At 49.9% G+C, this 15714-nt stretch overlaps 1 protein-coding gene across 1 annotated transcript; it reads left to right on the top strand.

Moving 5' to 3' along the window:
- Positions 1-5847: 5847 nt before the first annotated feature.
- On the top strand, positions 5848-15405 carry LOC133213717 (heat shock factor protein 5-like). Its single transcript, XM_061356137.1, has 4 exons — positions 5848-6012; positions 11151-11916; positions 12936-13301; positions 15149-15405. Exons 1-4 carry the CDS (start codon positions 5848-5850, stop codon positions 15352-15354), a joined length of 1503 nt encoding a protein of 500 aa, XP_061212121.1. The 3' UTR covers positions 15355-15405.
- The last annotated feature ends 309 nt before the right edge of the window (positions 15406-15714 follow it).

The raw sequence follows: 15714 nt of genomic DNA, 5'->3' as shown, positions 1-15714 counted from the left end.
CCAAGCAAAAGATGTCCAAGAGACCTGAACCTCAAGGCCAGTAGAGCCAAAGGCTGCTGAGTATCAAACAGATGCATACACTTTGAAGAGCCTTTCAGCATTCTCCAGCACTGTACCAGTTTCTGGTGACACAACCTCAAGCAGTGTTTAATCAAATGATCCAGCTTAGTATCTGCCTGTACTCCAAAGAACAGCAGTCTCTTGGCTCACGATTTGTCTTTTATATAGACTTGGGTCATAAACAAATGCAAAAGATGTAGAAAAACTAAAGACCGACTTTCCACTCCATCAACCGGTTATAAAAACTAACTTGTGCACTTACATAACAAAACACAGTAACTAAAAGAAAGTCTTTCATTCAGGACAGATTAGTGCATCTTTACAAGAAAGTAATGACTTCAACTTACAAAGTCAGTATCATCACTAGCAGCGCATGTTTCCTGAAGAGGAAATCCCTGTCTGTTACCAAATACCAACTCCAAGAGTGCGTAAACAAAATAAGCAACAAACAAACACACCCATATTCCAAAAGCTCTATTTATATTATATTCTATACATACATATATATATAGACATATACGTCTTCATAGATGACAACTGTTTCAATTTATACTTCAGGCCCTTCTCCTCCAGGAACCAGCTATAAAAGAATAAGACAATTGTGTGTTAGTGCCATAGAGTAAAGTTTTACAAGCTCGTATGTGACAATTCTTCCTTTAGAAGATTTTAGCAGATGGAGACTTCATGGTAGACCACAAAAATGATATTTAGATTTTGTATTATCTTCCTCTGGCAACAGAAGTCAGTTACTACCAGAGAAGCACATGCCAAAAAGAACCTCCAAAATACAAAGAATGTTTAACAAGACACAAAGGAGTTCCTAGATAAAACACGTTTTGGGTTTTGTCTCTGTTATTCACTCCAAGGAGATTTTTTTTGTCTACAAACACTACAGCTTGTTTTCAGAAAGACATAGAACATGCTTCCTTTCATGCAGGATTTCACCAATTGCTCATTCTTCCGCAGACTGTCGCTATACGGGGAAGTTGGTTTCCCCTTTCTGACTCCTATTGCTAAGCACAGCCCAAAAACTAATAGAGCCTGAACCCTTCTACAGGCAGCAGGGTAAGTCAGCACAGCATTCTCCTGTGAAGAAAGTAAAGAAGTTTCTTTAAGTAAACAACTGAACATCAGAAAAAGAAACGCAAAAGGAAAAATAGGACTAAAGGGAAAAAAAGAAGAGGATAATTTCTTTCACTGACACATTCTTAATAGTTAGCTGAGCGCTTCTACAGACAAAGAGCTCTGCTGCTTTTGGGACCAAAGTAAGAAAAAGTCTAAAGCACAGTATTCCTGATGTGGGAAGATGTGTCCCCAGAAGAGACACCAGATCTAATCCAGAAACACATCCATGTCTTGCTGAAAATCTGCACTCTAAGAATCCCCAGCTTCTGCTTCATGGGCAGCATCCCACCAGCTGAACTGGATGGTAGTAGTTTTACCCCATACAAGGAGTCAGAACACGCACTGTCCCTCAGAGATGCAGAACAATAACCAAAGCAGAAAAAGGATTAGAAATGAAGTCAAGATAGCACTTGCTGAGACACACAGCGAGGAGGTGCAAGGCAGGTACGACAGCAAAATGGAGATTATTCCTCTTTCACACAGGGCCAACTGGAGTCTAAGTCAGTCTTCCTCTTCTCTTCCTACAATATTGGGAATGCCCTTCTGGAGGAATTCCAGACTTGAGTGCAAACAAACAAAAAACTCTGGGTCTGCTTCTGTAGTATTTAGGAAGTTGCAGAATCCAGCTTAAGGATGCATAATCGTAATATCTAATTACTGTTTCAGTACTGATCTGCATACATCAGCACATGATAAAACCCCTAGTGCTTTCCACCTGGCATCCATCAACAGGCCTCCAGATATTTTTTCAGAGCACATAAAAGTTACATACAGCTCTCTGAGCATCAGATGGATAATCATCAGCAAATGACACAACAAGCTTGTAAGCATCCAAACTGCTGCAAACACATTTATATATAAAATTATGGATAAAATCTATTCCACCTACATACTTAGGCATGCAAACACTCACAGGAGTTTAAAGCCACTGTATGAACCAGCCTCCAGAGTGGGTAACAAAACCAGCGAGTCCATTGCACATCTCAAGACTGGAAAAACAGTCACCTAAGTAAAAACAGGGTCATGCTCTTTTTCTTATTATTCTTTCTAAACTGTAACATAAGCCAAGTAAGGCAATAACACCACTTTTCCAGCACCACTCGTAGACAAATATGCCCTGCAAGGTATCTGAAAGTACCTTATGCAATGGAATTCTCTGGAAAGCTCAGCTTAAAGTAATTTAACTGCTGACAGACTTACAGGTACAGAAAATAAATGCATGCAGCCTTTTAACCACGATGACTTACCATTGTTATGTTATTTCCATTTAACAAAATCTGGTTTAGTTTTGTGATCCTTCTACCCTCAGGGGTAATCTCACTGAAGCAGCATTAGAAGAACATGAGAACATGTAACCAGGAATATTTCAAGTTTTGATTACAGAACTGACAAACATCTCTGCATTCAGATGACAATTGCTGGAACTAACAAAGACATCTCCTGGGCAGAACCCAGGCAGAGCCACATAAGCAGGGACACAGGCATCATGGAGCTTGATCCATGCTGAAGGATCACCAGCACTGCTGTTTTCCCTGTTCATCATGGATTCATGCAGGCTTCATTTACCACTGTGCTTTGATCTTCTCCATAACAGGGAAGGAATTTCAAGTGTATCCGATCGGATGCTCCATGTATAACATAGGCCTATGTTACCTAAACACGGATGCTCTGCTTGTCAAGCACGCAAAGACAAACAACAATTAGTATGTGAAAAAAAGCACAGACTTCACTGGACTGCGAACATCCAGATCCTGATACTAAGCCTAAGGTGCCAAGACAGAAAGCTGGTGCTGGGCATCAGCTATACATGGTGCCCTCTGCAAGTGACACCAACATGGCAAATCCACCCTTGCTTAGCCGTGCAAACCTCCACCTGTGTACAACCACATAGGGCAGTGCTCTTAGACACACAATAAATCAGGTCACTAAGTGCAAATGTCCAGACCCTTTTCCTAAGCCTAACGTGTTAGGACAGAAACAAGGAGCTGAGCATATCCCACACATTGTACCCCCCGGAACAGTGCCACCAACATGAATATCCTCAATTCCTTATCCACCTAAAAATCCATCCATGTAAAGCCTCACAGGGCAGCACTCTCTGGTGACCGAGATACCAGCTCCCTAAATGCAAATGCCCAGATCCCAGTGCTAAGACTAAGGTGCCAGGACAGAAAGCTGATGCCCAGCATCAGCTATACATGGTGCCCTCCGCAACAGTGACACCAACATGGCAATCCACCCTTTCTTAGCCATGTAAACCTCCATCTGTGTACGACCTCGCAGGCAGCACTCTCAGATGCTCCATAAACAAGGTCCCTAAGTGCAAATCTCCAGACCCTGCTCTTAAACCAAATATATTAGGAAAAAACAAATAGCTGGGCATGTTCTACACCGGGTGCCCTCTGGACCACTGCCTCCTATACAGAATCATAGAATACTTAGGGTTGGAAAGGATCTTAAGATCACCCAGTTCCAACCCCCTGCCATGAGCAGCGATACCTCACACTTGACCGTGTCACCCAATGCTCTGTCCAACCTGGCCTTGAACACTGCCAGTGTTAGAGCATTTACCACTTCTTTGGGCACCCTGTGCCAGTGTCTCACCACCCTCATAGTAAAGAACTTGTTCTTTATACCTAACCAGAACTTCCCCTGTTTAAGTTTAAACCCATGACTCCCTGTCCTATCACTACAGTCCCTAATGGAGAGCCCCTCCCCAGCATCCTTATAGGCCCCCTTCAGATACTGGAAGGCTGCTATGAGGTTTCCACGCAGCTTCCCTTCTCCAGACTGAACAGCCCCAACTTTCTCAGCCTGTCTTCATACAGGAGGTGCTCCAGATCATCCTTGTGGCCTCCTCTGGACATGCTCCAACAGCTCCATGTCCTTCTTATGTTGGTGGCACCAGATCTGGACTTAACCACTTTTTGTTGCATAATGTTTCAAGAACAGTATTACTGCTGTACCTAAGTGCATTATAAATGCTATCAGTGTTAGTCTCATCCCTTCTATAGCTTAGTACTGTGTTCCCCTTTTTGCTTTCATTGAGCAGAGACCTTCACTGAACCATCCATAACAATGCTTGCTTTAACAAAAGTATTGTCTGTACCTATCACGCCTACTAAGCAGAATAAAGGCATTAACTATTGGTAAGGAAAAGCAGACACCTGCTTCTATTGACAAGGAAAACCAGATGCCTGATTCTACTCATAAGCAGCTATTGATAAGGAAAAGCAGATGCCTGAATCTACTGATAAGGGGGAGAAGCAGACGGTTTATGGCTGGGATAATGACCAAACCCTAAGGCCATACGTGAAGACTAAAAGGTGAAAAGTTTAAGAAGAGGAAGACTCATTTACTTCGTCTTGAGACCCCTACCCACTACCAGAAGAGGCACTGTGCAGGCGCAAAGGACCTTCTAGCTCACTGTAATCCAAACTGGGGTAAGACATGAATATGTATAGGCATATTGTGCAACTGTATGAATATATATAACTTTAGAGAACAAATGTAGAGGGAAACAACACTGAGGGAAGCATGACTTTGAGGAATTATCCCCGTGCGTCTCAGCGCTGAATAAAAAGCATACCTACTTTACAACTTTAACAAGTTGTGGAGTCAATCCGTGTATCGGGCACATGGGAAGGGGTGACTTTCCTTCGCATCCCTCCCTTTCCCTTCTGATCCAGAACAACTTGTGAAGCCCTGACATGCTTTGCAAGGCTGCTGGGCCATTAGGTGAGCCCCAGTTACACAACCGACTCCTTGGGAACCCCCAAACTCAATGCTGAACTCTTCCAAGTCCTTCTACCCCTTCCAGCAAGGTTCTCCTACCATGTCCCCTTGGTCACTTGCACCTGAGGCTGGCTGTGTTCCCACCAGCACCTCTGAGGACCTGCTCCTTCCATCAGCTCATCCCAGTTCAGTGTCCAGGTGATGGTGTTTAAATCAGGGCAGGCTCCAGCCTATAAAACCTGGGCTGGGGAAAAAGAGTGGGTTTTTGTCTCAGCCAGGATCAGCCCTTATAGGAGTAGGTGGAGAGGGCAGCAGGGTATGTTTTCTTTTGGAAGGAAGAGCAGCAGCAGCTCAGCCTGGAGAAAGGCATGGTCTTTGTTGTGGTTGTTACCTTGTGGTAGAGCCCCATGTTGTTGTTGTTGACTGGTGTGCGGTGGTTCCTTGGGCACCTTGTGGCATCACAGAATGGTTTGGGTTGGAGGAGACCTTAAAACTCTACCTTCCCTCTGGCAGGTTAAAGCCATTCCCCCTTGTCCAAAGCCCCTCTCCAGGGTCCCTGTAGCCCCTTTAGGCACTGGAGCTGCTCTAAGGTCTCTCCTTAAGAAGCCTTCTCCAGGCTGAACCAGCCCAGCTCTCTCAGCCTGGCTCCAGAGCAGAGCTGCTCCAGCCCTTGCAGCTCCAGGGATGGGGCAGCCACAGTTTCCCTGGGCAGCCCGTGCCAGTGCTTCACCACCCTCCTAGTGAGGAGTTTTTTCCTAGAGGCTGACCTAAATCTACCCTGTTTCCACTGGGAGCCATTCCCCCTCGTCCTGCGGTTGCCGTCCCTCTCCTGGCAGGGGGCACGCCTGCCCCCAGCCTTGTGCTGCCCGTTCAGTGGGGTGAGCCCGGTGCCCGCCCTGCCAGCACGGGACGCGTTGCACCGGCTCAATGCAAACACCGGGGCCCGTCCATGCTCCACAGAGCCCCGTGCACGCCGCGCCGTCGGGGCACGTCCCCGGCGGGTCTCCGCAGCGCACAGCCATTGGCCGCCGGTTCCCGCCGGGAAACGGTGACTGGCGCCTGCGCGCGCAGCCATTGGGAATCGAGCGCGCGGTGCGCGGGCCCGCGGGCACTCTGAGGAGAGCTGAAAACCACCCCGAGCAAAGCACCTCGCTGCTAACCCGAGGCTGTGTGTGCCGCAGCCGGCCCATGAGGTGCGGTGCGGGGGCTTGGAAGCGTTTGCCTTGCCCTGAGGGACGGTGCTGGGTGTGCACAGCTGCCGGTGGTGTTCTTGCTCCTGTTACACTTTATTTCTCTACCTGTGATTAAGCTACGGTGACTCTCTCCTTCTGCCTGTGTGAGGCTTCAGTGAAACGACACAACTGCTACAAAGCAGTGTGCTGTTGTGCATCCCCCAGGATAGCACGGAGTTCTAGCCTGGTGGAGTTACCTGTGGTGTTAATTTCGCACACAAATCCACCTCCTGGGGCTGTGGCTGTTCGGGGACCGGGCCGGGTGGTTTTTTTCCCTGTGGCACTCGCTGTTAGCAAACTGAGAGCTATTTCTATGAGGGAGGTTTGGAATAAAGAAGCTTGTGCCTTGCTCCATAGGATGGGTTAGACTGGGAGAAGTTTCTGTGCTCAAAGCAGGAGCAGCTTCAGAGCTGGACTGTGCAGCTGAGGGACTGTGACCTTGTCCTTGGTGGGCAGCAAAGCACCACACAGCTGCTTCCTCTATTGCACTTGCTCCTGCTGTGATAGGGGATGGAGGACTAAAGCAAGGAAGTGTGTGTGTGGAGGTGTGTGTCAAGATTAAAAAGAAAAAATGGTCTGAGAAGTGCAAGAACTGAAGAAAATAACACAAGTGAGGCAGAGGCAACCACTGGCACCTCCTGTGGGTAGGCTGATGCCAGTCTCTGAGCAGAAGATGAATAATCCTCCTAAAACCCTTCCTTTTCTCTCGTTGCTGAGCATGATCCCTGTTCTGGTAGCCTGGGTCACCTGCCTGGGGGTGTCCCCTCCCAGCCTGCTGTACACCCTGCAGCATTCCCTGTTGAGGCCTCAGCGCTGTGCAAATGCTGTTCAGCAAAAGCTGCATGGCTGTGTTGGGCTGTTCTGGTCAGAACTAAACCACAGCACCATGTGAGCTGCTGGGAAGGAAAGGAATTCTGCCCTGGCCAGGGGGAGCCCATTTGAGAGGAGACAAACGTCCCTCTGGAGGTGGTGGTGCCCCTGTGGGCAGGTGGTGCCAGGGCCTGTGGGCTCCAACTGGGGCGGGGGCGCTGTGAAGTGGGGAGAAAAGAATGCAGGAAGAAAAAAACCAAACCAAACAACTCAATAAAAATCAGAAAAAGAGAAAAAACAACCTGAAAAACTCAAAAAAAAAAAAGGGGGGGGGGGGGAGATAGCAAACCCACCTGCACAAAAAAACGAGCGCCTTTTCCTCCTTTGCCACAAACCTGAAAACAAAAAACATGTGCGTGTGCACACAGAGCAAAAAACAAAACGAAAGGGGGGGGGGGAGAGGCAAAATGTCCCAAACCAGTTGGGAAGGGTTTTGGGTGGAGAAGGGACAGGGGAGAAAAGTGGAACAGGGAGAAAAGTGGGGATGGTGGGGGGGGGGCGGCAGTGTGGAAAACCCCACGAACCAGAAGAGGGGGGAAAAAGGGAGGGGGAAAGTGGAAAAAAATACGGATAAAATCCAGCAACATATACACAAAATAATAATAAACTATGGTGGAGTGTGGAGGAGAGGAGAAAAAAGGCAGGGTAGGAAAACTGGAAAAAAAGCTACCAACTGGTAGAGATAAAAAGGTGGGGGGGAGGGGGAAAAAAGGGGGTTAAAAATGGAGAGGAAAAAAGAAGTGGAAAAAAATCCTGGAAAAAAAAGAACCCGGAAAAAAAAAACAACAAGGGGGGGGGGGGAACCCGAACAAACAGAAACTCCACCCAAAACCCTACGGCAGCTTGGAGCAAAATCCCAGCCAAAATAAAAAGGGGGGGGAGGAATAACCCCAACACTGTGGGGAAGAAATCAACCAACTTGGGGGGGGCGGGGGAAGGTGGGGAGGGGGAAATTTCGGCGGGAGAAGGGACGGGGGAGAAAAGTGGGAGGGGAGACAGGGGATGGGCTGTGTGGAAAAACCTCACCAACCAGAAGAGAGGAGGGGGGGCGGTGTGAAAAAGTGGATAAAATACACTGATAAAAAATATAGATAAAATCCAGCAAAATATAAATAATCGTAATAAAAAACGGAAAAAAGGAACAAAGAAAAAACAAAACGCAAAAAATACTTGGGGGTAAGAAACACCAGAATAAAAACCCCCAAAACTTAACAATCCCAGAAACCCAACAAAACCCACACCACCTGCCCCCCTCAAAAAACACCCAAAACAAACAAAAAGCACTAAACTAGGGAAACCCAGCAAAAGAAAAGGAAAGGGGGGGGGGGGGAGGTGAAGTGTGGAGGGGAGGAAAAAAGGCAGGGGGAGAAACTGGAAAAAAAGAACCCCCCGCAACAACCAGTGGAGAGAAAAAAATGGTAGTGGGGGGGGAGGGGAAAGAACTCGGGGGGGGGGGGTGTGAAAAAATCTTGAACAGAAAAAGGTGGAGAAAAAATCCAGGAAAAAAAAAGGAACATGGAAAAAAGAAAAACCCCAACCAAACAAAAACTGCACCCAAATCCCCACACCAACTTGGGGAGAAAAACCCAGCCAGGAAACAGTGGGAGAGAAAAAGGGAGGAGGAGTAAAATGCGGGGGGGGGGAAGTCTGGGAAAAAAGCGTGGAACAAAAAACACTATGGAAAAGAACTGGGGGTGGGGAACGGAAGGAAAAAAATCCCCGAACAACTCTGGAGGGAGAGAGAAAAGAGAAACCTGTGGGGAAAATATAATTTAAAAAAGGGGGATGGGGGGGAGGTGAAAACGGAAGCAGGAGGGGAACTGGAAGGGGGAAAACGTGGGGATAAAATAACCGTGGGGTTAACGAAAACCATGGGGAAAAAACCTAGGGAGAAAAAAAAGAGAGGGGCTGCCACCCAAATGGATTGCCCTGTTGGTGGCACTGTTGCAGAGAGCGCCATTTGTAGGTGATGCCCAGCACCGTCTCTCTGTCCTGGCACCTTAGGCTTAGCGTCAGAGTCTGGACATTCACGCTCAGGGAGCTGGTGTCTCGATCACTGAATAGTGGTGTCCAGTGAGGCTTTAGAGATGGAGTTTGATGCGAGTTAAGTAAGTGAGGATATCCATGTTGGTGGCACCCTTCCAGAGGGCTCTCTGTGTAGAACGTGTCCAGCTATTTGTTTCTGTCTTAAGGCGTGAGGCTTAGGAGCAGGGTCTGGATATTGGCACATAGGGACCTGGTTTATGGGGTGTCTGAGAGTGCTGCCCTGTGTGGTTTAGGTGGCTAAGCAAAGGCGGATTTCCATGTTGGTGTCAGTGGTGAGGAAGGCACCATGTTTACGTGATGCCAAGCACCAGCTTTCTGTTTCTTATGGTATGCTGAGCATCATAATTTGGATGTTTGCACTTTGGGAGATGTTTTGTTGATCATCAGAGAGTGCTGTTCAGTGAGGCTTTACAGGGAGGGGGTTTTACGTGTGTAAGTAAGTGACGATATCCATGTCGGTAGCACTGTTCCAGAGGACTCCCTGTGTAGAACATGTCCAGTTACTTGTTTCTGTTCTAACATGTTAGCCTTAGGAGCAGGATCTGGACATTTCCACTTAGGGAGCTTGGCTCTGTGGCACTTGAGAGTGCACTGGGTAGGCAGCACGCAGATGCACTTCTATGTGGCTAAGCAAGGCTGGATTCCCACGTTGGTGGCCCTGTTCCCAAGGTATACCTGTGTAGGTGATGTGCAGCGTGAGCTTTCTGTCCTGGCACACCGTGTGTCCATGATCCAGGCCACCTGTCTGCATTCAGCAGAGGGGCAGAACGCAGATGGTGCTTTTGGTGGCAAACAAGGTCTCTTTGCCGTGTTGGCGGCACCCTTCTGCAGGTTTCCCTGTTTAGGTGATGCTCAGCGACTGCTTTCTGTCCTGGTGCTACGTGCTTGGGAACAGCAGCTGGATGTTGGCACTGTGGAGCCGTGCTCCAGCACACCAAAGTGATGCAACAGAGGGTCAGTACGGCAGTGGTGTTTAAGGTGGCAAGGCAAGGGCAGATTGCCGTGTTGGGGGCACCTTTCTGGAGGTCCCCATGTGTAGGAATGAAGTTGATATTTCCATTACTCCTCATAAACCCCAGTGGATTATTTTCGGTGGGCTTCAGCTACAGAATGAGCAGTGAGAAGAGTGGGAGCAGGGTGCTCACAAGTGGGCTTTGTTACCCTTAGCAGGCACCAGAAGGTTCTCTGAAGCTGCTGATTGTTCTGGGAGAGTTGGGCTTGGAGAGGAAGGTGTGCAGGGAGCTGGGTTCATTTTATTGTGTTTTTTTTCTGAGAGGAAAACTGTGAGTTGAATTTGTCTTTCCTTTGGGAAGAAAGGAGTTTTTGTTTTGTTGGAGTGCTGGGGTCTGCTGATGTACATGGGCTTCTCTTTGGCTTCTCCACTTGCTGCCTTGAGCCCTCTGTGTGCTTATGAGGGAGAGTTTAGTGCTGCCTTCTTCCTTGAGGTCTAAGAACAACAGCCCGGCAGAGAAAGGAAAAGTGCAAGGAATTTGCTTGCTGCCCTTAGAGTGGTATGCAGAAAGAATGTTGGCTCTTTTCTGAAGGTGTTAAACCTATGAAGAATTAGTTTGACCTGGCATGAAGGGAACGGTGGAATAAGGTGTGGATACTGTCCTGGATTTGGCTGGGCCAGAATTGATTCTCTTCCCTGCGGCTGGCGCAGTGCTGTGTACTGCCTTGGTTCTGGGAAGCACGCTGGTAGCACACGGCTGTTTTAGCTGTTACTGAGTAGCACTTCGGCTGAGCAAGGACTTTCCAGTCTCTCCTGCTGTGCCAGTGAGGAGGGGCAGGGGAATCCTGGAGGAAGCAGAGCCAGGACACCTGGTACATAAAGTGGGGGGAGTCAGCCGGAAGGCGCAGGTCGCCCCTCGGGTTAGGCTGGGTACCGCTGAGCGGGTGCTGAGCAGTTGCGTTGTGCATCACTGCTGGTTCGCGTTTCCCTTTTCCCTGTCTAGTTCTAGAGGAGCAAAGTTTGTTGGAGAGCTGGGATGAGCTGTTGCTAGTGATGAGATTTGAGCTTTTGTCTTGTTGCTGCAGGTTTGTTTTTGAACTTCTTGCCCTGATTTTGTTCTTGGGGCTGAGGGAGCGGGGAGCGGCCGAGGGGACCGGCGGGGCTGGGGGACCGGGGAGCCGCTGCGGGCCCGGCGGGCTCTGGCGGTGCTGCGGGTGCGGCTGTGCCGAGGGCGAGGCGGGGCCGGGGCCGGCGGGCAGCGCTGGCTGAAGCCGGTCCCGTGCCGGGCGGCGCGCGGGCCGGTGTCGCTCCCCCAGCGCGGGCCGACGGGGCCGGGCGTTGCCTGGCGGCCGGTGCAGCGAGAGCGGCCGGTGCGTCCGTTGTCGGGGAGCGCCATGGAGGGGCAGCGGCTGCCCGGCGCTGTCAACCCCAGCCACTTCCCGGCCAAGCTCTGGCAGCTGGTGAACAGCCCGCGCTGCGGCTCCGTGCGCTGGGATGCCCGTGGCGAGGGGCTGCTCATCGACCAGCGGCTCTTCGAGCGAGAGCTGCTGGGCGCGGAGGCGGCCGGCGACGGGGCGGCGCTGGCCGCCGAGTTCTTTAAGACCAAGAACTTCGGCAGCATCATCAGACAGCTGAACCTGTACGGGTTTCACAAGCTGGGGCCGGGGCCCGGGCCCCTGCAGGACCCGGCGGGGGGCGATTGCGGCAGCTCTGCCGGGGCCCTGCTCCACTTCTACAGCCCCCATTTCCGCCGCGACCGCCCCGAGCTACTCGTGCACCTCAAGCGCCGGACGAGCGCCAACAAAGCGAAGCTGGCGGCCGGCCTGGAGCTGCCCAGCCGCCCGGCCCAGCTCTCCCAGTGCTCGCCCTCGACGCTCGGCGAGGCTGCCAGACCCGGTGAGCTGGGGTGGCCCCGGGCTGCGGGCCGAGAAGCACTGGGTGCTCTGGGGTTTGGCGATCAGCACCCCCGCACGGAGCAGGGTTGCCTGACCTTGCTGGCGGCCGCTCAGCTCCGCCGGTGCGGGAAAGCCGTTGTTGTTCGTGCAGGGAGATGCGGTGCCAGCAGGCACGGGGAGCGAGGTTCGCGGGTGGTTTGCTCTGCCCCTCGGCTGCAAGACAGCCTCTGTCGGGGGCTGCAGTAAGAGCACCCTCACCCTGTCTCTGTGGAGCTGGCACAGGCCTACCAGATGACCGTTACTTCTCCTTGAAGGGTTGCTCCATAAGCTGTCGTTAAATCTGTGTGAAGCGATGGGTAACCGACCGTATGAGGGCAAGTACCATTCCATGAAACCATAACTGACTGAGAGAGGAAACCAGGGAAGACGAAAGGGAATATCTTGGAAGTAACAAAATGGCAAAGTCTGAGTGTTTAGGTTGAGCTACCTGGGAAAAAGCTGGCTTTGGTTTTGTTTTCCTTGACAAGCTGAATGACTTGTGATCAAGTGCTCTCAGAGTCACGTTTAGGATTTGGACATTGCCCTTGCCTTGGCTGCCCGTGTGCTGTCAGCACTGGAGTTTGGTAGAGCCCTGCTTCACCATTCCCCCTTCATTTTACCTTACTGCCTGATGTAACACGCAGCACTTCCTAAATGGCTTGCGCCGGTTTAGTCAGCTCCTGCCCATTTTGATTTGTAATAGCACTTTTCTAAGCCACTTGCTCCTGAGGGTTTCAGGAGGCTGAGTGCTCCAGAGATGTCTGTGTGTTGGCGCAGCACTGATGTTCCTGTGTGTTCAGGTGGTAGTGCTACAGCAGTTACTCTATGTTTAGGTGTAATAATAGAGTCTGTTTCTGGATTAAGAATATTGGAGCAAAGGTGGTCTTCCCAGGGAATGTTGTGGAGCCTTGGCTCCTCATCCTGCCTTTCAGGGCTAGTGAAAACTCCTTCCCTTAGTCCTTGTTTCCCTTTGTTTTGCAGGACTGGTGACTTCAGGAGAGGCTCCACAACCTTGTCCAGACAGCTGCTTTCCTAGCTGCAACAGAGCGGCCTCATGCCAGAACCACCCTGCTTTCCAGGAAACAACTTCCCAGCAGCCTCCGGCCCCTTCCAGAACATGGCAGGGTTCTGTTGGGTCGCTGCCAGGGCACTGGGCTTCCCCAGCTTTCCCAGGCCAGGGGGCTCCCTTTCCTGTCCTCAACACGTGCTGCACCGAGGTCACGTACACTCTCCAGACCGTGTGCTCCCTTCTGCCACTTCAGCGATGGGCTCCAGCTGGTGCTGCCCTTCCAGAACCCGGCAGCTGCGCATCTCCAGGGCAGTGCTTGCAAGGCCGGGATCCAACACGTACGGCAAAAGTTCTCCACTTGCTGCTCGAGAAGTTCCTGCAAAGTGGTGCATGAAATGTTTTTCCCCAGTGCTCTGCCACTGCGTGTGTATCTGACGTGTGTGCTTGCAGTGAGATGTGTGTTCCCTGTCCGTTACTTGCTACCAGCCGGTGACAGAATGTGCTTTAGCTGCTCATTCCTTCTGGCTCTGATGAGATGAACTGTATCAGAGACAGAAGAGCTTAGAAATGCCTTCTCTGCAATGAGCAGGGAAGGACAAAAGTGTGTGGGTGAAGCAGGTGTGTGTGGAATCTTGATTCAGCTGGAAGACTTGAAGTATTACAAATGAATTGGCCCCTTTGCCGGCCGAGCCCATCAGTGGGATTTCCACAGGTGCAGCTTTTCTTGCTGTTAGATCAGGCACTGCTGCAGTTGGCAAAAAACCCCAAGAAAAGGTGTTCTGAGTGCAAAGCATTCCTTTTGTGCACCGTTCCGCACTTCAGACCCATTCAGAATTGGTCTCCAGGCTGGGCTGCTACACGGGTATGTTTGTTCTCCTCCCCTTGATGTACAGGCATTACAGCACGTTTGATTCACGAGCTGCTTTCCGTATAAGCTCTACTAAGTGCAAGAGTTGTGCAATTTCTACTTGTAGCTTTTTATAGCCTGTGATCTGGACTTTGTGTTTTACACTTGCCTCCTGTTTCACAAGTGCTTTTTCCCTTTGGGTTCTTCCTTTTCTTCTCTTAGGAACTAGGCTCTTTGTACTACATGTTTGTTTCCTTAGGATCACTCCAGCAGGTTACAGCCAATCTCTGCTTTGCTCTCTCACCCTGTTTTTACAGTAGCCCTTTAGGTTTCTTTGGGGGTTTTCTTGGGTTTGTCAACATGCTTTGGCGTTCCGAGGGACTGAGGCCCAGGTATCATGAGATTTTTGGCACATTGCAGATCTGTAATATGTTTGCAGGTCACAGAGTGTTCTTCTGAAAGATGTCCAGATTTCATCCTAAGGTTGCTCACAATAAGCTTTGGAAGTAACAGGAGTCAGACACGTGTCTCGTGCTGCTGTGGAAGGATGTCCACGAGCTCGCTCCATGTTATTTAGCTCTTGTGTTTGTTGCTCCAAACTGGACAAAAGTTCCTCGATTTTGTATGAAAAAGGGCAATTGGTATAGGGATTAAAATCCATATTGGTTATCATAGCAACTGTCTCGTGAGGAATCCCGCGTAGGTGTCAGGCATTGAAAAGAAACGGGTCTGATCACGTGGCCATCTCAAGTCACATTTGTACCATTTAATTACTGTGAACATTGGCCAAGATTTGATTTCATCAAGGATTTCTCTCTCGCCCAGAAGGACTGCAGATTTTACAGATTGTCTGTCCTGCCAGTAGTGCCTTTCCTTGTAAGTTCTGTCTGCGTGTCACCAGAACCTGAGACCCGCAGAAACTGCTTCATCTACAGAGCTGCTTTTTGGAATAAGATCCCATTTTCATTCTGGTGTGTGTGTGTGAACATGCAGGCCCTTCCTTTGTGAATCCCCTTTCTGTGGTGTGTCGTGTTGAGACAGTCAAGCAGCCAAATCAAAAAGGTGATATTAAGACAGAGAAGAGTGAATATGAAGATCCCGTGTGTGTGTGTGTTGGTTAATTCTACAATACGTATGTTTGAAATATGTCTACATACTTTAGGAGAAATATGTTTTAAGGTGGAGAAGTCAGTCTTACAATCAGTGGGGAGGTCATAATCCATTTCAGGGAGTTAGCTTACGGAGTGGTTACTGCAGTGTTTAATGCAAGTAAGCAATAGAACTGTGCACCCTGGGCAGCAGTTCTGGCAGTCTGATCCCTGTGTTTGAATTTTGCAGTCACCCTGCAGTGTTCACCCCCTGCCCAGGGAGGACCTCTGACTCTCAGCGCCAGTGCTGCAGCTGCAGCGTCCACCGACTGCGTCTTTGTGCAGGTGAGTGCAGCGCACAGAGAGCAGGGGGAAGGGAGGAGAGCCCACGCATGGACCGCAGGGTTCTGGGCTTGCGGCAGGAAGGAGAGAAGTTTGGCACTGGATCTGCTGTAGAAAGGGAAAGTAGCGTGGTTTGCCAATGCCCATTTCAAAGCACGGCTTTGAAACATGAAAGGGGCAGTGCTGTAACACAGGTAAGGTTTCAGGGCAGCGGCATAGTGGGTGTCCTCATCGGCGGAGTGTTTTTTTTTCCTGTAAAAGTGTTACATTTGACTTCACCATAATTCGCTTTAGTTCCTGAGTCTCCATTTGTCTTTGAAGGAAGCCCTTGCCTGCACAAAATGGGATTCTTTAATGTTATGATACTGGGAATCAGCTCCACTTCTGTGCCCCAGACAGCTTGTGGCAGTCTTGAGTTTCATTGGATGCATGAGAAGAACCAAGCTGGCTTTTGGAATTGGCCCCAGCTCAGAG

Source organism: Neopsephotus bourkii, unplaced genomic scaffold (genome assembly GCF_033783945.1).
Source record: "Neopsephotus bourkii isolate Nb327-2 ecotype Australia unplaced genomic scaffold, CSIRO-AGI_Nbou_v1 NB_839, whole genome shotgun sequence".
Classification (NCBI taxonomy): domain Eukaryota; kingdom Metazoa; phylum Chordata; class Aves; order Psittaciformes; family Psittacidae; genus Neopsephotus; species Neopsephotus bourkii.
This window is presented reverse-complemented; position numbering and strand designations above follow the sequence as displayed.